The 26,668-nt window shown below is 44.2% G+C and overlaps 1 protein-coding gene across 1 annotated transcript in view; it reads right to left on the bottom strand.

The window, feature by feature from the left end:
* The window catches only part of WDR43 (WD repeat domain 43), a 465,298-nt gene extending 441,836 nt beyond the window's left edge, over window positions 1–23,462 (bottom strand). The window contains exon 1 of the mRNA XM_086926143.1: window positions 23,192–23,462. Within this exon, the coding sequence (XP_086782269.1) occupies window positions 23,192–23,413 (222 nt within the window). The 5' untranslated portion in view covers window positions 23,414–23,462. The remainder of the gene's footprint in view (window positions 1–23,191) is intronic.
* Window positions 23,463–26,668: the final 3,206 nt, after the last annotated feature.

Here is a 26,668-nt window from a genome sequence, read left to right as displayed (position 1 = left end):
CCTGCAATAAAAGAAGATGCAGGTGTGATTTCATCTTTACAGCTACAGTTTTAGTCAACATAAGGCACTCTACTTGCTTATGTGGACCAAGCCACAGAATTTGAATGTTTGCATCAACACCACTAAGTAAATACATTATGCAATGGATAGAGAGGTGAGGTGTAACCCATTGCACATTACAGAACATTGGACCATTGCTGAAATTTCTTCTGGCACAATTTCAGTCCCAACATTTCAATGTGTCGAAATTGGATGAAGCCCCATCCAGTGTGGGCTGTGAAGACCTCCTTTACAAAGCTCAGCTGCCAGACTGCCTGAGATAAAAGCTGGTGGGAACATAACACCAATGAGGCGGGAGCAGTAAGCAGTTCTCAGAGCTGCCTAACCATTGCCACCATTTCCATATCGCACAAAGTCTGCAGAAGCCAACTTATTGTGTAATTCTTTGGTGACTGAGACATAACTTTCTCTAACCATATCCTTTGGGTACAGTCACTGCTCTTAATTTTTCTATCAAACCTTCTCCTGCCCTTTTCAGCCCAAAGGCTCAATCTATTAAACGCCCTTTAGCATAACATACAATATTTCCTGAGACCATCATGTATTTCCTAGAACATCTCATTCAGTCTAGGGTATGCTATCTCTACCTACAAGGCGGGTACCTATCAACAACACTGCTCCAGTATGCTTAATATATTTCCAATCACTTTTTCCTTGGTAACACTGATGCTGAGGCAAACAACTTAAACTTGTCGTCTTGTTCTCTACTCATAATTCAAAACAGTTTGACACAAAAAAACATTACCACCCTCAAAATTCCAAATAGGTTATATATATTAACGAAAAACGCCCAGGAGCTTGAGGCCGCACAGCACTGCAGGTGAGTAACAACTCTATTTAAACCAAGCAGGCAGCTTAACATCCCTTTAAAGTCCATGGCCTGACGCGTTTCGATGCCGCTGTTTGCATCTCCTCAGAGGCCGTGTCAGCGGAGGTGATTAGTGGCTACCGCATCTCCCCTGCGTATTTTCGTTATAGGGGGCTTTCAGTGCTCCTCCTTTGGTGGCAGTTCATTTTTAAATGCACGCTGAGATTTGAGGTCTCATTTTGCAATTAACACCCTCTAGTGGGTAACCTCTGCTGCAGCTAATTATGGACAATTTTTTTATATATATATATATATATATATATATGGGGTGCGTTATGTGAACAAGCTCCCTTGTGGAGTGAAACGCGTCATGGACGACACCATGTCTTTATTTCATCTTTGTGAAATAAATATTTATTTCTATGGATGATATCGTTGCTGCCTCTTCTTTGATTGAATAAAGAACCAGTACGTCAAGAGGTCCTAACCTGGTTTGTTTTCCACCACGGATTGGTGAAACAGGAACATTATTCTATATATATATATATATATATATATATATATATATATATATATATATATATATATATATATATATATATATATATATATATATATACATATACATATATATACATACATACACACACATATATATACATATACACACATACTACTATTATAAAGAGAGAACAAATCCGTAAATTTAAAAATATAATTTAAAAAAAAAAAAGTAGTGCCCTGAAAGTAGCGCCGGCCACGACGTAGCGCTGGCCGCAACGTACGTGATGACGAGGAGGAGCGGCGGTGAAGTGAGGAGCTCTGGGAGGAGCGGCGGCTCAGGTAAGTCTCTGGGACACGGGATGGGAGGGAGCCGGTGTGGGAGGTTGGCCCGGAACAACTGCGGTAAGACTCAGGGTCTGGGGGCACTATTTCAGGCTTGCGAGGAGGAGCGGCGGTGAAGTGAGGAGCTCGGGGAGAAGCGGCGGCTCAGGTAAGGCTCTGGGACACGGGACGGGAGGGAGCCGGTGCGGGAGGTTGGGCCGGAACAACTGTGGTAAGGCTCAGGGCAGCATTTCAGGCTTGCGTGCACTCCCGCCCCGGCCCGCCACGACATTGTCCAAGACACAATGTCGTGGCGGGCCGGGAGTGCACGCAAGCCTGAAATGCTGCCCTCAGCCCCAGGCAACGCTGGGGAGGGCTGCTAATATATATATATATATATATATATATATAAAACAATGAGCAGGATCAAACAAACAAGAAAAGCTAACAAGCATTGGAAATGCAATAGGTCTCGCATCATTAGAGTTAGTGCTTTTAGAATTGTTTATGGGTTTTTTTTGTAAATCTTAAGCATTTTTGTTTCCTGTAGCCAATGCAAAAGAATTACAAATAAAAAAAGCCATAAACATTTCTAAAAGCTCTAACTGAAATGGTCTGAGACCTATTTCACTGTGTGAGAGTGAGGGTGAGTGAGGGTGAGGGGTTGAGGGTGAGTGAGGGTGAGGGGTTGAGGGTGAGTGAGGGTGAGGGGTTGAGGGTGAGTGAGGGTGAGGGGTTGAGGGTGAGTGAGGGTGAGGGGTTGAGGGTGAGTGAGGGTGAGGGGTTGAGGGTGAGTGAGGGTGAGGGGTTGAGGGTGAGTGAGGGTGAGGGGTTGAGGGTGAGTGAGGGTGAGGGGTTGAGGGTGAGTGAGGGTGAGGGGTTGAGGGTGAGTGAGGGTGAGGGGTTGAGGGTGAGGGGTTGAGGGTGAGGGGTTGAGGGTGAGGGGTTGAGGGTGAGTGAGGGTGAGGGGTTGAGGGTGAGTGAGGGTGAGGGGTTGAGGGTGAGTGAGGGTGAGGGGTTGAGGGTGAGTGAGGGTGAGTGAGGGTGAGTGAGGGTGAGTGAGGGTGAGTGAGGGTGAGTGAGGGTGAGTGAGGGTGAGTGAGGGTGAGTGAGGGTGAGTGAGGGTGAGTGAGGGTGAGTGAGGGTGAGTGAGGGTGAGTGAGGGTGAGTGAGGGTGAGTGAGGGTGAGTGAGGGTGAGTGAGGGTGAGTGAGGGTGAGTGAGGGTGAGTGAGGGTGAGTGAGGGTGAGTGAGGGTGAGTGAGGGTGAGTGAGGGTGAGTGAGGGTGAGTGAGGGTGAGTGAGGGTGAGTGAGGGTGAGTGAGGGTGAGTGAGGGTGAGTGAGGGTGAGTGAGGGTGAGTGAGGGTGAGTGAGGGTGAGTGAGGGTGAGTGAGGGTGAGTGAGGGTGAGTGAGGGTGAGTGAGGGTGAGTGAGGGTGAGTGAGGGTGAGTGAGGGTGAGTGAGGGTGAGTGAGGGTGAGTGAGGGTGAGTGAGGGTGAGTGAGGGTGAGTGAGGGTGAGTGAGGGTGAGTGAGGGTGAGTGAGGGTGAGTGAGGGTGAGTGAGGGTGAGTGAGGGTGAGTGAGGGTGAGTGAGGGTGAGTGAGGGTGAGTGAGGGTGAGTGAGGGTGAGTGAGGGTGAGTGAGGGTGAGTGAGGGTGAGTGAGGGTGAGTGAGGGTGAGTGAGGGTGAGTGAGGGTGAGTGAGGGTGAGTGAGGGTGAGTGAGGGTGAGTGAGGGTGAGTGAGGGTGAGTGAGGGTGAGTGAGGGTGAGTGAGGGTGAGTGAGGGTGAGTGAGGGTGAGTGAGGGTGAGTGAGGGTGAGTGAGGGTGAGTGAGGGTGAGTGAGGGTGAGTGAGGGTGAGTGAGGGTGAGTGAGGGTGAGTGAGGGTGAGTGAGGGTGAGTGAGGGTGAGTGAGGGTGAGTGAGGGTGAGTGAGGGTGAGTGAGGGTGAGTGAGGGTGAGTGAGGGTGAGTGAGGGTGAGTGAGGGTGAGTGAGGGTGAGTGAGGGTGAGTGAGGGTGAGTGAGGGTGAGTGAGGGTGAGTGAGGGTGAGTGAGGGTGAGTGAGGGTGAGTGAGGGTGAGTGAGGGTGAGTGAGGGTGAGTGAGGGTGAGTGAGGGTGAGTGAGGGTGAGTGAGGGTGAGTGAGGGTGAGTGAGGGTGAGTGAGGGTGAGTGAGGGTGAGTGAGGGTGAGTGAGGGTGAGTGAGGGTGAGTGAGGGTGAGTGAGGGTGAGTGAGGGTGAGTGAGGGTGAGTGAGGGTGAGTGAGGGTGAGTGAGGGTGAGTGAGGGTGAGTGAGGGTGAGTGAGGGTGAGTGAGGGTGAGTGAGGGTGAGTGAGGGTGAGTGAGGGTGAGTGAGGGTGAGTGAGGGTGAGTGAGGGTGAGTGAGGGTGAGTGAGGGTGAGTGAGGGTGAGTGAGGGTGAGTGAGGGTGAGTGAGGGTGAGTGAGGGTGAGTGAGGGTGAGTGAGGGTGAGTGAGGGTGAGTGAGGGGTTGAGGGTGAGTGAGGGTGAGGGGTTGAGGGTGAGTGAGAGTGAGATTTTTAACAACCATATAGTTATTAAAATAAAAAATTTATAGGCGCATGCGTGAAAAGTAACCCACTGATTAACTCGCAAGTTGCCGCCTCTAAGCACGAACGTCGTTCACCTGTTGTGCTACGAGCTTGAAGTAACACCTGTAAGGACAAGCTGTTTCCGTAGGAGTACCAGGAACCGCAGATTGGCCCAACCCCTCGAATTGCCCGAGTCAAAGACTCTCGGGGCCTTGTCCATGATCTGGAGCATATGGGATGACAAGGGCGGTGACTGATTAAAGTAGGAAATGTGAGGATGCATGTGTGGGGGACAGAAATGGGAGATTAGGTAAAGATCAATGCACAGAGAGAAGGGGAGGGAAATGCACGGAGAGAAGGGAAATGCACGGAGAGAAGGGGAATGCACGGAGAGGTGGGGAGAGAAGGGGAATGCACAGAGAGAAGGGGAGGGCGGGTGTGGGAATGCACGGAAAGAAGGGTAGGGCGGGCGGGGGAATGCACAGAGAGGAGAGTAGGGGAGGGCTGGCTTTGTATGCACGGCAAGAAGCGGAGGACGGGCGTTTTATGCACGGCAAGAAGGGCAGGATGGGCGTTGAATGCACGGCAAGAAGGGCAGGACGGGCGTTGAATGCACGGCAAGAAGGGGAGGACGGGCGTTGAATGCACGGCAAGAAGGGGAGGACGGGCGTTGAATGCACGGCAAGAAGGGGAGGACGGGCGTTGAATGCACGGCAAGAAGGGGAGGACGGGCGTTGAATGCACGGCAAGAAGGGGAGGACGGGCGTTGAATGCAATACAAGAAGGGGAAGGCAGGCAGGTATGCACGGCAGGAAGGGGAGGGCAGGGGTCTGTGTACGGGTATGCACAGTGAGAAAGGAAGGGCTGTCACCGGAATTTGGTAAGAGTAGGGAAGAGTCAGTGAAAAATGTATTTGTACCTTCAAAGTAATGTGGCGGGTAAATTAAGGCGGCTCCTTTGTGCCCACTCGCCGCCATGGTGAAGCAGGAAGACCCTCGGGAGCGAAGGAGGAAGTTGGGCAGAGCAGCGAATGCTTCGCGATGAAGAAGTGTTGCCGCTTGATTAAGGGAAAGGCTTTGTTTGTGCTCAGAGGGTAGGGGGAAGGGCTCATAATGTGAAGCGGGGGAGCAAAAACCTCTTTAAGGAACACGCTGTGCCTTGCAAAACAAAAGAAAGACTACGCTGGCTTACAGAAAGTTTATTCACATAAGCTACTGTTTTAAAAATAGAAATGCCATTGGAAACATGAAACGTGGCGTCCCTGATGAGACCCTAGGAGCAAGAGAGGAAGGAGGATGGGCAGAGCAGTGAATGGCTGCGGGAGGAGGAATGAGGAAAAGTTGCCAACAGTTTAAGGAAAAGGCTGTGATTGTGTGCTCTTAATGCAAAGCGGGAGGGGGGAGGAAAACAACAGCTTCAAGGAACACACCGTGCTGTGCAAAACAAATGAAAGGTGGCGCAACTTCAGAAAGGTTTGTTTACACACGCTATTGTTGAAAAATGTAAATGCCTACACACGCTACTGTTTTTAAAATACGAATGCTGTTGGAAACATGAAGAGCGGCAATGCTGTGTGTGACAAGGCAGTAGGGGGAAGTGCACGGAACAGGCGCCCTCTTAAGCATCTAATATGTCAGGGTTGAGGGGGGATGTGTGTAACTGTTCCGGCAGTGTAACAAACAGAGCTGCCGACTTATGTCCTGGGAAACCGTGTTCCAGTCTTGACGTGGGCTTTAACAAAAGAAGTCTATGCTAAAAATTAAAATTAAACGTATTATAAATATTAAAGAATTCTACATGATTTAAACAAAAGAAAACAAGTGGGAAGTGACTCAACGTCCTGAGATGCAAATGCGTGTGTGCCAATGCAGGAGGGAGGAGTGCACGGTACTCAGAAGCATCTGATGATTCAAGACGGAGGGAAGAGAGAGAAGGGGAGGGGGAGGAGAAATGCGATACGGCGGGCAGGGGAGGGGGCGGAGCGGGGAGAGGGAACAGACGGAGGGAAGGCAGATAAGGGGAGGGGGGGGGAGAAATGCGACTCGGCGGGCAGGGGAGGGGGCGGAGCGGGGGCCTGGAGTGCGGCTGAGGGAACAGATGTGCACGCGCCTTAAGCTCAATGCGCATGCAGCTTAAATTTCTCGTGCACTGCAAGGAATCGCCACGATTCCTTGCAAGTTGGATAAAGAGTGGATAAGCCCCCATAGTCTCGCTTGCTCGATGCGCATGCGCATCGACAGGCGAGACCTAAAAAGGTGCAACGATGTTCAGAGACTGCTAAACACATTTTGTTCTCCTCCACCAGACAAATAGCAGGAATCTCAAAATAGCAAACACTAGCCATCTTGTGGTGTCTGATTTAAAGATGAGTATGGCTTCCAAATGGCACCTAAAGGAAAGCATACAACAGACAGGGGCTATCCAGGTTCTTCTCAAATCAGCATAGGAGGGACAAAAAATTAAGTGCGCAAGTGTCTGAGGCACTGTGGCAAAAAGGGCACATAGGATTGGCCAGCACATTACCCCAGCAACTTCTTGCATTTATGGCAATAGTTCCATATTTGAGTTGGGTATACAGTGCAAGAGCCTGTGGTGGTTCGATATCGTCCAGGAAAGTTTCGAAACCAAAACTATCTTTGACATTAAGAAACCTCACGGTTAAAGTGTCATGTGCAGTGCGTTCTATGTTTACCAAGACCATCAATCCCCAGAACCTTTTTTGAACAGGGGGGGGGCATAGATTTAGTAATGGTCCCAGGTTTCTCCCTGAGCTGGCCCAGCCCTAATTTAATGAACCACGTCTTGATCTTGTTGAACCACTTAATTCGACCTGCTTGTGCAAGGCAATCAACTCAACCATAGCATCCTTCAGCGGGACCCGGTGTAATTTCTCGAGACCGTTATCCAGCACAGGAGAGCCCTGAGAATTGCAAAGTGTTCAATAGGTTTTGAGCCAAGATCTAACCTGAGCGGCAAGAGTGGTGTATTTACTGGCAGGTTCATTATGGCTCTGATAAAATGTATTTTCTGCGAGGGTTAGATCCATCAGGTTTTCCAACCCCCATAGCTCTGCCCCGTATAGGGCTGTTCGTAATGCTTTAGCCCAGAGTGGATTTTCAGTCAAATAACAATGAACAAAACGGAGCTACTATTCTGGATGGAAATTATGGCAATCTACATCCATTCTCTGGATAATTTCCTACAAATATCATGTCAGCATGGGAACAAATGCATTACTCAATCAAAACCCACTCAATAGGCTTGCCAGGTTTGTACTCCCTTCACTCAATTCCTACTCCTGAAACCAGACCACAGCCATTCATAGACTGAAGACTTGACACACACCACTAGAAATGTTGGACAATATCTATGCCTTCAGCATTGCAAATCCACATGAATCTAGATATAATACACCTCCTCTCAATGTACACCCAAGACTAAGCATTATGCATGAGGCAACCATCTCTCACAGCTTAGGACAGTGTTACCTTCTACCAAGGGAAGAGCCAACCGGTCAGGATGTCCCATATCATGCAACCCTTACACTGCATTTACTCCAGCCCCTAACCTATGCTCAAAGGAGCCCAGCTTGTCCTTTGTCTCTAAAACTACTGCACCTCTCAAATCACACTACCACACCTATGATTTATTCAAACTATTCTCATAACATTCTACATTGGCTGCTCCAAGCTCGTACCCGACCCCCAAATAGCTCCATGGTATTTTCTCTATTATATCGACAACAACAGTATCTATAGTTGACCCTATGTATAACAGATTGGTCAAGGACAACTTTCACCAAACCGCTCACTTCAAATAAGACAATCTACTCCGACATTTACAAAGAAACTAAAAACCTACCTCTTCAAGGATTACATCATCCGTTTTCAGGAAAGCTAGGATTGACCCCATGTTCAAACTAGTCCTACTATCAATATACAAGGTATACATTTGTGAATTGTTTCCTACACTCCAGTGAAACTGTGCTGTACAGTGTAACAATGCTTCCATGCCGGGTTTCGCCAATGTAGATATATATTGGATGACATGAATATCCCAAAAAAAGACTTCATTTATCTTCAACGCAGCGGCCTTCAGATGGGGGATACCAACATACTTGTGACCAATGGGTCAAGTCTGGCATCACTGCTCTTGCATGAACTTCTAATAACCTCCCAATTGTCCTCGTTACACACCCAGTGCTACCCAAATCTGCACACATCACTTCAAACGATGACCTTCAACTAGCATTCAGTCTATGACATCCTTGAGCTCGCTCGACATAACTGTATAAAAAAAAATCGTCCCGTTTCTTATCACCTTGCTGCTGATGAGACTCCAATTATAACGGTAAATATAAATATGTTAGACTTACATGTCATCCTGGTCACCCCAGCGATCGCCTCAATATCCTATGAATGAGAAGACTACACAGTCTATTGTTAAACCTTACCAAAACATTCATCAATGGCTTTCAAAACTACTCCAATACGAATCTCTCCCTCACGACTATTCCCTTAACCAAATACCCACAATAACTGGTCAGTCTTAGTTCATCAGCAAAACAGTGCTCCCCACTGGTATTGCCACACATCACCTCTGACTGATACCTCTTGCCCATCAATTTCCATCTTCCTTTCCTCACTAGCAACACACCAATTAAGGCTCAAACTATAAATCTCACAAGATGAGGCACAGGGTCACCTACCACTTCCTTGATTTGTGCATGCTGACAGCTCAACGCCTTATCGCGCACTGTTGGAAATCACCTGCGCCCATCAGATAGTGGCCAGGAGGCAGTCGTCCTGGTATGTGCCCAGGCTGAGCGGGCTGCACAGGGAGGATACTTTAAGGCTGCATAAATACACCATCACTGCCAACTAGAACACCATGACCTCATGATTTTCAAAGTAAAGATCATGATCCAGGTCCCCTGGATGCTGCGTTGGGGAAACGGGACGAGGATGCGGAGACCTGATATGACATTTCACACTGGGCACACGATGAGATGACAAGTCTCTCCAAATCAATTGTTACACTGCATGCTGCGAGTAGTACAACTGGTCCATCATGATCATCTTGCCCGGTAATACGTTATCAGCACATACTGTCATTCTCATATTACTGTGACATCTTTTCCTCTGAATTTGGCAATACAATGAACTATGCACTCTAACATACAAGGACTCGCTAATAATCTGCATGCTGTATTTGTATATTAATGGAAGTGTATCTTACCCTGGTAAAAAGCCTACTTAATCTTGTTTAAAACTTAATGAAACAGATTCAAACAAAACTAATGAAACTCCCTGGACCAAGACTGATGCAAATTCCAGCTATGAAAGTTGCCCAGATTTAGGTCAATATTTCACAAGCCAATTATGCTATTCCTTTTCCATGTGCAAGTTACTTGCAGACTGGTTATACATTTAGTTTTCTTCCCTTGAGCTATTCTAATTACCATCTTATGTGGACCACAATATTAGAACAATGCAACCCACCATATGTGAGAGCATACTTCTGAAGATATACTTCCACCATTCTTAAAGTTGCAGTGCTGTTTTGCCCTCAGTACTAATGCTTCCTTCAAGGATTCAATACTACTACTTTAAAAAGTATTACATTTAAACACTAACTTCTCACAGATCAACCATCTAGTCCCCACTACAGATATTAGACATACTAAATAGTTACCCCGCAAGATTCTATGAAGATAAGTACAGTGTTCCTGTATTTTTGCTTCAACACTTCATTAACATCCCCTGAAAAAGCAAACTCAAATCCATTGCAAATTGGCTAGATCCTGGGCAAACATACATGATAAAAACAAGTTTATACATGAGTTGATGTAAACATATGTACAGAATTCTTGTTATGCTTTATATTCTTTTATTGTGGTGAAAATGCAACCAGCCGACACGTGTTTTGTCAGGGAAAAGTAGTCCCACGACTTCTTCAGGGCTGGGAATGATACAAATATATGAGTGAACACATGGAATAGGAGAACCTGGGCTGACATGGGTGAAAAACACTACAACAACGTGGAAACTAATGACCGAAAGCAAATGCCAGTGCGATGACGACGAGGTAGTGTGAATGTGCTTGTGCAAATTTCAAATAATAACATAGGTGTTAACGGGTGACATCAATCAATCCTAATTAAAGACATCACTGTTAATAGAAAATATTTCAGGCCATTTCACAAATAAAAACTTGTGCGATGTAAGTGAGAAACGGGCGATAAGATTTAAATTTATGGTGAAGCGCAAACGGGAAAGTTTTCTGAGAAAGGCTCTGAAGGAAATGAGGAAAGGAAGAGTGAAAAAAACAGGGTAACGTAGATACACAAGGAATCCCAAATCACGAAAAGATCCTAAAGGACAGAATATCGCTAGTGAAGGTACCTGTAGAAAGTTGCATAAACTCAGCGAAGTCTGGTCAAAAAGTAAAAAAGATACTCGTATAAGTCATATGAAGTTACTAGGAGGGGGGCACACTACTGTGACTAAAGTTGCTGGGAATAGTTAGTGAATATTCTTACCCCAAGGCCGGTGATAATTCCAACCCGGCTGGGTACGAGTATATGTAGTAGGATTTCCGGAAAGAAGGGATAAAGCGCCTATAAAAAGAAATAAGAACAAACACCAGTCAAATTGGGGATCATAATTAAGAGTTGGTGTGTTAAAACAAAAGAGACACACAAGGGCTAAGCACTACCTGCAAAATTTCTCAGTAGTACCACGTATTCTGTGGATAAATGTGGGGGGACAATGTTAGGATGGAGCTACAAAAGGACAAGCAGATCCAAGCAGACATAGAATTCAAAAATAATGAGTCTCGTCGGTGATAATTCCAACCCGCCAGTCCTAGAGCGTCAATAGTGGTAACATGAATGTTTTTTGAAGATATGTGGGGAGGGAAAACAAAGCACCTGTAACTGGCTATATCATATGAAGGACAGCGGTAAACAGCTATACTAAATAAATGACAGCAGTAAACTGTTAATGCCCGACCAAGTTAGTGGAAACTGAGACATGGTTTCACCTCTGTTCACGTTATTGAAACCACAGGTGCCGCAAGTAAGAAACCGGATAGATCTGATTCAATATCTATCTGAAAAGCAGTATGACAAGGTGGCGTCAGGAAAAAGGGCTCAGGTTTACGATGAGAGGTGAGGCAAAGTGAAAGTGCAGAAGGATAAAGAGCAACTTACTATAGTAATTGGGATTGGATACCTCCCATAGTTATTTAAAATCTGTCAAAACGAAGGTAATGCGGGTACCGAACATGTGTGTGTGTTTACCATCGCTTTCTGGAAAAGAGACACAAACACTGTGGCTCACTGGTTAGAGGAGGCAGACCTGGAAGCAGAGGTCAGCCCGGGACCAGGGTTCAATTCCCAGCTCGGCGGGGTCTTGAGTCCTAAAAATGTCCATGGACTGGACAATTCTCACTCCGGTGCCTACTCGATTCACACTCTGCGACTCTGGGCAATAGCTTGCTTAATCTCCACAACGGCCCCTCGCGGCGGGATGCCTGGCTTTCACCTTGCGGATACCCTGCCGGGGTTATCTCACAGGGGAATACCAGGACGGGTTCCCTAAGCAAGCGCTTAAAAACCGCTCGGTGAGATTATTATTAATATAAGAGCAAGAGCCAACAAAGCGATAAACAAAGAACTGGAGCAACTGGAGCAGGAGATCAGATCATTAGAATCCTTACACAAAACCAACCCTCAAGACTCCAAACCCCTTGACCAACTCATAAAAAAGAAATACGAGTATAATTCCATCGTGAGCAAGAGAGCAGGCGTGTGGATCAACCGCTTCAAAGCCTTGAAGCTATGTGAGGGAAACAAAGCCGGGAAGCTGCTGGCCTCCTATCTTAAACACAAACAGAAACTAACAACCATATCCTCTATAAAAGATCCCGCTAATAATACGCACACCAACCAGTCCAAGATTCTTGATACCTTTAAGCAGTTTTACGAAGAATTATACAGGAATGATAAGCCCCTGGACCCAAAAGCATGTATAGAATACCTAAAGGCCCTTGACCTCCCCAGACTTTCAGAGATAGACGAATTAAATCTAGGGTCACCCATCAGTATCACAGAAATCTCGACGGCCATAAAATCACTCAAAAGCAACAAAGCCCCGGGCCCTGATGGCTTTTCTGCCTCTTTCTACAAAGCCTTTGACAATCAACTCTCCCCGACACTCCAATCCGTGTTCAACTCCACCGCCTCCAGTGGGAGTATCTCTCCCTCGATGAGTGAAGCCACAATAATTGTTATACCCAAGGAAGGGAAAGATCCCCTCCAGACTAAAAATTACCGCCCCATTTCACTTATAAATATCGACTGCAAGATCTATGCCAAGATCTTAGCAACTAGACTAAACGCCGTGCTGCCCAAATTGATAAGTCCATCACAAGTAGGATATTTGAAACACAGGATGTCGAATGACACCAGACTCCTATGCCAAATACTTGAAAAAGCGAAAAACTGCAAAATGCCGATGGTTGCAATAACCCTAGATGCTGAGAAAGCATTCGATAAAGTCTCATGGCCATTTCTTCAACATTGTATGGGCGCATTCAATCTGGGTAACTCTTTCATTAAAATGGTGATGGCCTTATACTCCGCCCCCTCTGCCCGTATATCTATTAATGGAACACTCTCTGACCCGTTCCGCCTATTCCAAGGAACTAGACAGGGTTTCCCACTCTCACCGGCTCTTTTTCTGCTGGCTCTTGAACCACTACTCACCGACATCAAGAAAAATGAGGACATCACAGGTGTCACCTTCGGAAACACTCAGATCAAACTAGCGGCATATGCCGACGACATCTTAATAGCCACAGAACACCCAACCCTATCAATTAAGGGGCTTATGTCCTCCATCAGTAAATACTCGGCATTGTCCGGCTATAAGTTAAACAAGGACAAATCCGAAGTTAAACCACTTAATGTACATACCACCAAAGAAGTCCTTGGTAATTCAGGTCTAGCCTGGCAACCGGATGTCATTAAGTATCTAGGAATAGAATTCACTGACAACATACTAAGTAAACTCAAGCACAATGAATCGACCACACTAGCGAAAATCAAAAGAATCTTGGATGGTTGGTCGCCGCGATTCATTACATGGTGGGGTCGGATAGAGACGATAAAAATGATGATCTCCCCATTGGTCAATTATCTGAGCTCGATGCTTCCCCTAACGCTCTCTAACGATTTCCACTCAAAACTGGATAAGGTACTTACCTCTTTCCTCTGGCAGGGGAAAAAAGCCAGGATCAGCATGAAAAAGCTACGACTAGATAAATCCTTGGGTGGTGTCTATTTGGCCGACTTTAGACTCTACCAGACCGCCTTCCTGGCCAGGCAAGGTGCGATTTGGCTCACGCCACAGCCTGATTACACACCCGAATGGTTGCACATCGAAAAATACCTAGTGGAAGGCCTTGACCTCTCCTCCCTCCTTACCATCAAAGTGCGTCCCGATATTGACTCTAATATCATATTTAAAAACACCAAGAACTCCCTCCTCCATATCAGTAAATCTCTACCCCATCAATTTCGTAATTCAAAATGGGAATCTCTATGGCGGAATAACACTATAACATACAAAGGTAAACCACTGTATAATCCTTCTTGGATCAGGAAGGGTATACACTTCCCTCACCAACTCTACGAGGGCCAGACACCACTCACATTCAAGGAATTACAGGACGGATTCCAACTCGAGAACATCGACTTCTACTATTTTCTACAAGTTAAGGCGGCCCTAACCAAAGCAAACTTGGGCAACACATCCCCCTCACTCCCTGGCCTTTTATCCACCCTTAATAGACTTGGCCACCAGGTATACAGAATGTACAAAATGATCAAACCGCAGAAATCTAACCTGGTCTCTGCATTACAATCCTATTGGGAATCATATTCTTCCACTCCCACATCTGATAACGAGTGGGCCAGAATTTGGGAATCGACCACAAGACACAAAATTAGCCCGACTATCCCAAACTAAATTCTGGCTCCTACACAAAGCCTTTTGGACCCCCAGGAGACTTTTTCTGCACAACATCAAAGACAATGACTCCTGCTGGAACTGTTTGGAAGCGGGAGGGGACCTTGAACATCTGATATTTAAATGCCCCCGGGTTGCCACATACTGGGACAGGATATTTGACTTGGTCAACAAAGCCCTGCACATTTCTCTCCCGAGAGAATTTGCTACTCTAGTTATGGGCTCTTCCAAAGCGGTCACTTTAAATGAAAACGACAAAGCCCTACTTGATCTTTTACTGACAGCGGCGGTTAAAGTCATAACGTCCAACTGGAAAGATACAGCCAAAGCCTCCTTCCCCCATTGGCTCAACTGGGTTTCTAACCTCAGGGGTGCCGATACCATTGCACTTGCCTCTCACCCCTGGCGCCCACAACACAGGAAAATATGGGCCTCACTTGACGCTCACTTTGAGCTCTTCAAACCTCCGTGAGTCACCTAAAACTTTGTTGTCGCAAGCAATTTCTCAATATGTTATTTGATGGTCGTGCTTCACCCTACTGTGCTATATAACCGATCTATCTGCCTGCTGACATATGCCTTCGTGTTGTACGGACTTGATGCTTAACTGTCATTTTCTTTATTCACCTGTTTACTTTTCCCCCGCATGTTATGTTACTCCATATTATGTTACTTCACCGCTTCTCGATTTATTATGTACCTGTACCATGAACTTTATCTGCTATTATTTGTTCTGTTCATATCACTACCAAACTCTCTCAATAAAAATTTGTGAAATAAAAAAAAAAAAAATCCTGTACATTTACATTTACCCATGTCAGATTCCTTGTGTATCTACGTTACCCTGTTTTTTTGCTTATTTCCTTTAGAACCTTTCTCACAAAACTTTTCCGTTTGCTCTTCACCATATATTTAAATCTCATCACCCGTTTCTCACTTACATTGCACAAGTTTTTATTTTTATTTATGTGAAAGTGCCTGAAATATTTTCTATTAACAGTGATGTATTTCATTATTGTAGGATGTCACCCGTTAACATATATGTTATTATTCGAAATTCTCACAAGCGCACTCACGCTACCTCATCGTCATCGCACTGGCATTTGCTTCTGGTCATTAGGGTTTCCACGTGGTTGGTGTTTTTCACCCATGTCTCAGAGTTTCGCTCTCTAGCTACAGTCATTTTATTCCATGTATTCACACCAATATTTGTATAATTCCCAGCCCTGAAGAAGTCGTAGGACTACTTTTCCCTGACGAAACACGTGTCAGCTGGTTGCGCTTTCACCACAATAAAAGAATATACAGCATAACTCAAGAACTCTGTACATATGTTTACATCAACTCTTGTATAAACTTGTTAGATCATGCATGTGTGCCCAGGATCTAGCCAAACTGTTTTGTGGTAGGGTCTTCCCTACTCACATTGAGGGGTTACAAGGGTCTCTCCTTCCTGGTCAGCACCATATCCACCAGTCCACACATATACACAGTACGTAAATTTGCTGAGCGCCAATACTTCCTATGTACGAACACCATTTGTTTTGGCTGTCAAATCCATCGCAACACTGCAGACAGCTGTAATATTCAAGCGACTCTCTGCACCTTTTCATTAGAACATCTTTTCCAATGACCCAAGACATGACTCCACCTCCAAGCAACTTGTTATAGGCAACAAAAGCACTCCTCCAATTCAAGGACCATGCAGCAAATACAAAAGTGCATCACGATCGATTGCTGAACAATTGCTTATGTATTCTATGCCTCTTCACCATTTTTTCCACATTTAATTTCATTACAACCTAAGTCATCATGCATATAAAGCATTCAAAGTTGACCAGTAAATGTAAGTAGATCTATAACAAAAGTTGTATGTACCAAATGAAGCAGTCAATGTAAAGGAAATCTGTTTGACACTAAATCAATAATCAGAAACATACAAATTAAAACACTATTGAAATAAAAAGACGACGCAATGGAAACAACCAGTAAGAAAAAGATTTAAAAAGAAAAATTAGATGGGTAAAGTTCAAATATTTACAGCTACAAATGCTAGTACTTAGAGAAAAGCTATCCTGGAAAAATCTACACAACAACGTAACATGTGAGGTTAAAAAACAGCATTTGTCAAGTGTGTGTACTGGTACGATCAACTAATTAAAAAAACCTTCAACAGTAAGTATTTTGCCAAAAAGAACAGCTTCCATTGGTGCAGCCCGAGCGGATCTCTGTGTAAGTCAGGGGTCTTCAAACTGTGGGGCGCGACCCCCAGGGGGGCCGTGGAGCAATGCAAAGGGGGTCGCACTCCCAGTCACACTTCTGCTCAGGCCCAAAGGCTTCAGCCACCCTCTTCCCCTGTGTCTCAGTCCGGGCTGCTGCAGTGTAACTCGAGCTGCTGGGGCCTCAGCTGGGCAGTGTCTGGAGTCTTATCTCCAGCACGCCCATCAGAGTATTTCACAGGTCTTTAAAGACCATTTACATGCCTTTGTAAACTGGTTACAGAGACTTAGTGATTTTTTCCTGATTCCAGTACCCCCAGGGTCCCACTCTGCCAATTCCTTACATTTGTATGTTAAATTTACTGATGTATTGTGAGAATGCATTTAATGAAAAGGAATATAAAGAAGGGTTGCCAAAAGTAAAATGCCTGTGTGCGTTGTTTAAAGAGCCTGCAGAGACCTCCTCTGGACACTAAATAGATTTATAAATAAAAAAGTATGTATTAATTCATTATGTGACTTTTCTGTGTTTGTTCTTTTTAATTATCAGTCCTGGATCATTGAGGCAGTCCTAGAACACAATTAAAAGTGCTTTCTATTTATAATTTCTGTTTGAAGTATGCACAAATAAGTGCTTAAAATACAGTTTTAGGTGACTGCTTATTTTGTACCAACTGGGCCATCAAAATAATCTACTGGAAACCGTATCCATAAGACTGGAAGTTTGTTGCAGGATCAGCACATTATTTATTTCCTCCACCCTGACATAATAGCAATAGTTTAACTTAGATCTTAAACCCTACACTGCAGTCAATAACATGCTGGGTTACTTCAAGTGTCTGGGAATGGACCCTGCATTCAGACAACTCACTCCTCCTTCACACCCTTCACTTTCACTCTCACCCTGCACTCACAGGGATCACAATGCTCCACACACTTCACTTTCACTCTCACCCTGCACTCACAGGGATCACAATGCTCTCACACTGATCACCATGCACTCACACCTTTCACCTGCTCACTCTGCACTCACAATGCACTTGCGCTGTTCACCCTATACCTCACCCTGCAGTCACACAAGCACACTACTCATCCTGCACTCATGTGACACTTCACTCACCTGTCCCCCTCACTGCTTAATATACAACTCACTCAAACAATCCCAGCAGTAATCATACATTCATTCATCCCAATCTAAACCTGCATCCGCACCCCAATTCGTATGGCCACCTCACTCACCCTGCAGTCACTCCTCTCACCCTACTCTCACACTGTTGCATCGCTCACCGTGCACTCCTGCCACCCACACAGCGCATAGGGTTGTGCCTGCTACAAAGAATATGTACCATGCAGATCACAGAAATGAGTGTGAGTAAACTATGAGTAGCGCTATAAAAAATGAAATGTTTGTCAGAAAGGTGTTATAGAGAGATGAGGTGCATTGTTGGGGAGTGGTAGTGAGGGAATGCATGGGAAAGGAGGAAATGGAGGAGGGAGGGCCACGCAAAAAAAGGGGGGACCGGAGAGGTGTAAGATACAAATAGACAATAAGTTGAATGGAGAGACGAGGTGAATGAGAAGTGCTTAGTGGAACGGGTGGTGACGGGGCCAGAGAGGCCATGAGATAAATGCGAGAGACTGTTAGAGTTGAGGGCAGTAAAAAGACAGAATGGCAAGAGGTGATTAAAGGTGAAGTGAGAGGTTGAATGGGGAAAGTTCATAAGTTGTAAAAAGGGGTGAAAGAAAATGGCCTGCAAAGTGAGAGAGAGATCCAGGGCTGGGAGGAGAGAGGGATGGAAGGGAGGGAGTGAGAGGAAAACTGCATGGGTAAACTGCTTAACTCTGCAGAAAACCGCAAGGGTTTAAAGGGACCCCTGATTCTCCCGGCCAGGGCCAGGTGAGCTTCTAATGTGGCAGCTTGTATTACTGCGGAGTGGAGGGCCCTTCACTAAGGTTGACTAGAAATCTTGCTGATTTTCATTTCTGTATTTTGGTTATAAACAGGTACTGATGGGGTGAAATCTTTCCTCTGTGTTACTGTGTGTAAAAATTAATTTCAAAATAATGAAGGAATGCTATCCCAAAATACGCTGCGTCAAGTAACATCATTTACATTTTCTTCCCACACAATTTGGTCATTCCTGTTGCGTAATTTGGTCCTCAACTGCCTCATAATTCCAGTAGCCCTGCCTACAGGTTTAGAAATTTTTGTCAGGAGGGGGTCCTTACACCTCAAAATGTTGACAGGGGGGTCTCGGCATCCAAAAGTTTGAAGACCTCTGGTGTAAGTACTGAAACTGTTAACATTTCAACAAAAAACTTTCACATTTTTACCGGTTTAGGCACAAAAACGTGAATGTTCAAATTTCACAAAATGAACACAGTAATACAGCAACAGAGTCCAGAAGAAATAGCACCGTAAAAGCATGCTTGAAAGGGTTGGAAAAGGAGAACACATTTCTAAATAGTTATAAAGCTTGTTAATAGAATACTTAAAATAATGACTCATGAAATGGTGTTTACTATTCACACGCTGATCAGAACTAATACATTTAAAAAGGCAAGGCTCAACAACTATGGCCTTTCATTGCAAATGCATAATACATAGATTGTGGTGCAATTATGCGATAAAAGTAGTTAGGAAATTAAAAAATGTGCAGATGTGAGACACCCTAATAATTATAACAGTTGAAAATGATTTTAGTAAAGTGGTTTTAAGAATAATTTACATATACAGATACTTTAAAAAGTGGCAGTAGGCCATTGCTAACGTTAGTCAATTTCATTTAATACACTGGTGAAACAGTTTATATTCTTTTCTTATTAAAATTTGATGCATTATAGGATGTATGAATTTTAAGCTTTAAACATTTTTCTTGAGCTGCAAATTTACCCGAAGCAAGCATAATGATTCATTGGTATTTCTGCAAATACTGCATTATTTATTCTGTGAATATTTCCTTACATACAAAGGTCATTCTTTTGAAGTTCACTGTGAGATGGCTTGTGGGAAAATTAACTAACCTAATGCCATAGTCTGTTACATTGTATGTTTCTTACCTTTGACAAACATGTGAGGCCCGGAAAGCCAAGTCTTTTACATGAAGTTCTTGGGAAAGAATGGAGGCTCAGGGATGTGGAATTCCTATAGCCCGACGCCCGTGACATATTGTTTGGGGTCATGGGCAACAAGTTTTAATGTGCATTTTGTCCTTGGGACAAGTAGGCCCAACCCCTGAAACAAACTCTTTGGCTGCCAGTTTACAGTACCACATTGTGGATCAGGGAAGGGCATTCTCTCCAATTAAGGGAATATGTATATTAATGCTGTTCAAACTTGTATATATGGTTCATTAACGCAAAGCCTTTATTATTAGGGTGAGCACTAAAGTAAATGTTTTAAGCTCAGCCTGCACTACTGATGGCGGTTCTAGTATAAAAGTGTACACTCATGTTCAAAGTTTAATAATATGAGGCTCTGTATAATGCACCCAGAATGCTCTGATTATATGCAAATATTTGCAGAAGCTTCAAAGCAAGAGTGATGATTCTTTGCTTTCAAAATAAAAGGTTCACAAAAAAATGCATGTAAGAAAAGAAAACATTTAGCTAAACTACTGTAAGGTTTTAGGTACTGTATCTTTGCAGCATTGTTTAGTAACATGTTGATGTATGTTAGTATTTCCCAAAAATATTCATAATGGAAATCAGTGTAACCAGTTTAAATACGAATATGGAAAACAAAAATAAACAAGCATTGGCAAAGCTAGTGGGTCTGAAATTGGTTGTCAGCCTTTTGGTTTTGTCAAGGCGTGACTTGTTTAGGCATGGTTTTTGTAAAACCTTAACAGTGTGGGAGCTGCTGGGTCCTCACCATTCTAACAAGCATTGGCAAAAGAAAAACAAAAAAAGGTTGGTCTCTGCACACATTGCCACAGCGGTTCTGGGCACTGAACAAAACTTTGTGTGCCAATACGCTCCTTCTAAAAGAGCAAAATACTGTACTTACAGGGACACTAGCTGATAGACAGGCGGAGAGAGACAGAATAAAAACAAAACAAAAAGGTCATGGTTAACGCCAGGCCTAATTAGAGGCCCAATTATTAAAGAAAGTCTCAAAAGTGCATCCATGGTATATATCCTTGCAGTAACTGCATATGTACAGTTTCCATGAATTCACAAGAATTTACAGAAGTAGGCCAAGAAATAGTACTCCCAGAAAATATTTGTGAACTGCATTTTAGCATGAGCAAATATGCAGGAGTAGATTTGCTCATGTGAAAATATGAATGTTTTCAAGTTCACTTTTCCTCCAACAACTTTTTTCCCAACCCTGGAAGAAGCTTTAAGTCGGCCACTGTCAGTAGTAAATTTCCAACCGTTCTCAGTATGGGAAATGATTAGAGAAAAATTGTTGAAAACCCTTAAAACATGCACGTTAGTAGGTTTGCACAGACTAAAAAGTGCATTCCAACCCTGAAACTATTGCTTAAGACTACCTTCAGCCCCAGTATGCAGACCTGCAGAAACTTAGCAGCATAACGGAATTGCTAGTATTCAAACACTATTATGGTATGAACCCTGGCATAATCAGAGAGGCTATATCACAACGCTTATATATTGAGATTGCTGCGTAATTTGTTCCTGCATTACATGGCACAAAGGGGTCAAGTAGATATTGTTAAAGGACAAGTAGATTTATTAAACAGCCTGCCCCATGCACAAGTAGATATTTTATTAAATTCCACACCCCGGGAGGTCGGAGTAACTAAAATGTATTCGGTGGCTACATACGTAGACTAATCATACGATGGACGGACTAGTCAAGGGACGCCATGTCATTAAGGTGTCATAAGGACTATATAAAATGAAACCCCAAAGGAGGGGCAATAGCGCAACGCTGTTTTTCTTTGTATGGACACAGATCCACTCAATGCCATACCCTTTTCCTTTTGATGCATTGTATCCATTTGATCTTTATCTTCCTTTGAGAGGTAACTGAACTCTTTTCCTATGATTTTACAAGCATCCATTAAATTTCTATCTTGGACTGCCTTTTTACTGGTGCAGCTGTTTTTATGCAGTTGGCCAGTAATTCTAATTCGCTGAACTAAATGATTTTTGCTCCTTTTCCCTTTTTGCCCATGGACTCATCGTGAGAGGACTTAAAAATCTATTCCTTTTACTCTTATGTTATAAATCTTTAGATGCTGTTCAAGACAAAACTATCCTTCTGCCTTTAATGATGGTAGGCATCTGTAACCTTGCATCTGATGTTTGCTTTAAGCCATCCTCTTTGGGTTTGAACTAATGATCAAATGTGTAGTCTTGCACTACATGCTTTAATATTGTGTGAGATGCTTAAGAAGCCATTTGAAGGTTTAACCTTAAACAGTGTAGGTCACGTACGCTGGTTCAGCATCATCAGGTAATCATTTCTGCAGGTATATTCTTGTCATCGCTGTCTGCAGATGTGATCAGCTGTGTACTGTAGCTGAATATGCAAGCGGGGAACAAACTTGACAATACGTATAGGTCTTTGCCAACGCCCTTTAAGTGTTTCGATGAACTAAGGGGGACAATATAAAAGACCTCGGCATCATAGGGAGGGACATCCGTGGAAAAGGTTTTTATCTTGCATCAATAGTGTATTATGGCAACCCCCATACAAGAAATCTAACACTGACGATAAAGCTGAGGCTCTTCTCGTACGATTAGACACAGCAAACTCCCAATGAGAGGTTCTACGTTTCTTTCTGAAGATAGAACCTTTACTTTTGCTAGGTCAGAGCAGCTGGCATAGAACTCGCACAGCGGGTCCCTGTTTTACGGAAGCATAGGGAATCTCTAGAGCCGTGCAAAACGTAGCAATGAAATCGCTTTTACCAAGGGAGTGTACAGCTAGTCATGACTAGAGACTCGTCTTAATAAGAAAGGACAATAACGTTGCCAGTAATAGTTTTGGGGTGACAGTAGACAGTTTCTTTAAGGCACTGTCATTTAAAATGTATTAAATAGACTATGGGCAGTGAAACGTAGCAGCAGATTAAGTGTATCGAGTGGCCGCCAGGTACAACTTCAGTACTCACGTTTCTTAAATCCGTTCATGAATATCTCATCAGATCCAAATTTTGTATTACATTATAGGGATACTCGTTCTGGTTTAACGAAAAGGTAAATAAGACTGCAAACTCAGAATCCAGAATATAAAAAACTGGACTTGGTCAAATAAGCAAACTTGCGCTTCACAAATTACAGGGCCCGGGAGCTACCTACTGAATGACATGCTTACACTGGGTAGAAAGCAAAACTGACAAGTATTTATTCAAAGTGCCCCGTTCCACGAGCATTAAGTGCTTTCACAAGCGTACTACACGTGCCTGACATGTGGTGGGCTAAGTCTTGTGAAGGTAGTTGACAACTGGAGGGGACAGACGACAGGTCTTGAAAACGTTTCAAGGTACAGGAACAGCTCACCAGCGGGGTACGGGGTCTTATAAGAACCTGCCTAAAGCTGCAGAAATTAGCACGTGTGGAGTGAGGTAGGGACCAATCTGACGTGTGTGTCAACACCCGAATTACAACTCTGGAGGGAGCGCTAACGCTGCCCGCAAACACAGATCCGGCGGAGGTTTACAAGTATTCACGCGACAAGCGGCTAACGCTGCCTCCGCACCCGGTACCGAACCCGCTCTTACCTTGTCGGCCCCCGGCCTGCTCCCGGGTGACCAGCACAGGCAGGTGCAGGCGGCGCTGAGGTGAGCGGAGGGTACATACTCCTGTCGCAGGGCGCCAGTGCGCGTCTCCCAAACCCGCACCCGGCCGTCCGGCGAGGACAGGGCAAGCAGGTCCCGCCCGCCACCTGGGCTGAAGGCGAAGCAGGGCCCAGTTGAGACGGGGTCGCTGCTATCAGCCGCCATTGCTAACTCGCGCGAACAGCCACGTGTTCTTCGGTGCGCATGCGCGCAACAGGCTGCCAGGCATGGACGCATAGGAGTAGCTACTCAACCATGGAAAAAGACAGAGGACTATCCCCAGAACATGAAGAGCTATCGTTCGAACTGAGGCTAGATTCCCAGCGGCCATCTTGCAAGGGAGTTTCTGATCGTCACAGAAACCATTTGACAGCAATCATGATTCACTTTCAATATATCTTTTAAACTCAGACGCTGGTCTTTCGTGTTAAATATAACGTAGCAGCTGTCCTGGGAAGTGAGCCACTGTGTTGTCCAAGATCGTAGTTGAAAGAGCGTCTGTTTGTTCAAACCGTAAAGACATAGACATCATATTGTATTACAAGAGAACTTTTTGAGCGTTAAGCATTAGTGTTATTTTGTATATTCCTTTAATACCACGAGGTAAGAATATAGAGTGTAGTGTGTTCATGTGTTCTATGTGGGACTGCTGTTGTAGGCTGAGCTGTTGAGAGGAAGGCATCGCTTCCCTGGCTGTAGTGTATTGTATTCTTTGTTATTCTATTCTCGTGCTAATTATCCTTATCTCGTGAGCGCATGCCTGAGCACATGCACAGAATGTATACATGTATTCTTTTGAATGTGGAGACGCTTTCAGAAGCCAGGTGTCCGTTGTGTTTGTCCAGTTGCTACTTGGACTCCTGGCTGATGAGGCGCTCCTCCTGTGATTGGAAACCTACCAATAAACTTCATTTGGATTATATTCCTCTTCTGGAATCTTATTTAAGACTATCAGTCTTCTACATATTGGCGACGATCGGGATTGTTTCCATCACCGACCCACGCGAAAGGATTTTTGACGAATTTTTCATTTTTTTTTAATTCCGTCAAATTTGGATTTATTCAAACGATTCTTTGATGACCTCTTCTCGCCATACTGGTTTATTTGGTCAAGTGGATCGTTGGATTATTTGGTCCAGATTTACACTGCGGAGGAGCGAGTTTGAATTTGATTTGTCGACACTTCTGTTTGACTAAGCGACGACGATGTTAACCAGAGGCGGAAGACTGTGAACAGAGACTTAGGACTGTGATCGGAGACTTAAGACTGTCTTCGGGTTTGTCGAGGGGATTGGAAGTAAGCCCGTCTGTGTTTGCATTTTGAATTACGCGCTTACCGGTCTCCCTGGAACGCTGGCATCGCGTCTTCAGAACACCGCACAGTCTTCGCCTGGAACTCTGAGATACGTCAGCTCAGTCTTCGCCTGGAACTCTGGGATACGTCGGCGTACGTCAGCACAGTCTTCGCCTGGAACTCTGGGATACGCGAGGAATTCTGAGATTCACGTCTACGACGCTACGCACGGCGGCCATCTTAGTGAAGTCTGAAGCTTCAGCTATTCGCGCTTGCACTTTACCGGCGATTCACACGTCTAGCTTCACTATCTGCGTGTGACCTCAGCGATTCACACGCCTCACGGACAAGCGGTTAACAGCTGTTATTTGAAGCTGTATTTCAAGCTTTTAACGAAACCTTCCTTTGCAGCAATTCATGTTTTACAGGTTTTATATTTTACTTATGTAAAATTTTTACACGTTTATAATTCTATTGTATTTTACTTGTATGAGATAACCTTGCTAATTTTATTATTGTTCATATTTATAATATGGCTTCTGTTAGGGAGGTCACTCAACCCCCTCCTTTCCTTGAGAAACCTGGAAAGCCTACTTTGTTATGGTCTGAGTGGTTTGGCTTGTTTGAAAATCACATTTTGGCAATTGATGCATCTGACTATTCTCCTCCTAGGAAGTTTGCTCTTCTTTTTGGCAGTCTTGGGTTAGCTGCGCAACGCATGTTTAAGAGTCTGGTACCCATTCCACCTCCAGCTGCTGATTCAGGTGATAGTGAATGGAATGTTTATATAGAGGCTATTGCCAGATTAAAAAAACAATTTGAAGAATCTCCTAACATCATGCTGGAGAGACACAATTTCTATAAAAGAAAACAAAAGGAGGATGAAAAAATTGATGAATATATTTTAGCATTAAGGGTGTTAGCTATTACCTGTGATTTTGGCCCTTTGCTTGATAATTATATTCGTGATCAATTTGTCTTCAATTGTTCATCTACCAAGGTGAAGGAAAGAATTCTTAGTTGTAAGAATCCATCATTGTCTGAAGTTATTGACCTTAGCCTTAGTATCGAAAGATCAATAACTTCTACCAAAGCCATGTCACTAGATACCGCCACTAAAGTTAATTTTATTTCAGACGATGCGTCTGAGGATGGTCTATATGCTATTTCTAGTAAAGAAACTAAGGAAAAGTGGCAAAGTAAAACTAATGGCAATATGAATAAACAACATTTTTGTTTTAGATGTGGTTCCAAATTCCACATTGGGAATTTTAAAGGGTGTCCCGCCATGAACAAGTGTTGTGTTTTGTGCAAAAAAGTGGGACATTTCCAAAAGGTTTGCAGATTCCAAAAGAAATCTGTCAAGGTCAACTATGTGGACATGGATGAATGTAATGACAACTTTGATAATCTGATGTTGATGGTGGAGTGTGATGATTCCGAGCCTATTAAAGGACCTTTGTGTGAAGCCATAATTGACAATGTTAAGTTACAAGTAATGGCTGACTCTGGAGCGCCCATTACTATCCTCAGGGACTCTACATTTTTTGATAAATGGGGAAATGATATGAAATTAAATCAATCAGATGTTAATTCAAAATCTTTCGGTGAGAAAGATATTGACATGTTAGGCTTTTTCTTAGCTAGCGTTGAGGTCCTAGGTAGATCCATTATTACAAAAGTCTACGTGGCGATTAAGGGAAAAGATATTGTAGGTTGGAAAGACCTCGCTAAAATGGGTCTATATCTTGTCCCGGGGGATGAAAATCCAATCAAAGTACAAGACTTTCCTATCTGTTTTGTAGAGGATGCAAAAATTGATAGAGCTGATCTTCTGAATGAGTTTAAAAATGTGTTTAGCAACAAAATTGGCCTCGTGAGTGGGGCAGAACACAAGATTAGACTCATTCCCGGAGCATCTCCTGTTTTCCATAAGGTTCGCCCTGTTCCTCTTAGTGTCAGGGCGGAACTTAAAAAGATGCATGAGGATTTGGTTAAAGACAGAATTATAGAGCCTTCAGAATCCTCTCAATGGGTTGCGCCCATCGTCGTAGCACGCAAGAAAAATAATGAGATCAAGCTATGTGCGGACCTCAGGGGTCTCAATAAAAACATTAAAATTGACT

This window comes from Lissotriton vulgaris, chromosome 6 (genome assembly GCF_964263255.1).
Source record: "Lissotriton vulgaris chromosome 6, aLisVul1.2, whole genome shotgun sequence".
NCBI classification, from domain to species: Eukaryota; Metazoa; Chordata; class Amphibia; order Caudata; family Salamandridae; genus Lissotriton; species Lissotriton vulgaris.
The sequence above is the reverse complement of the archived record's forward strand: the minus strand, read 5'-3'. Positions and strand labels throughout refer to the sequence as shown.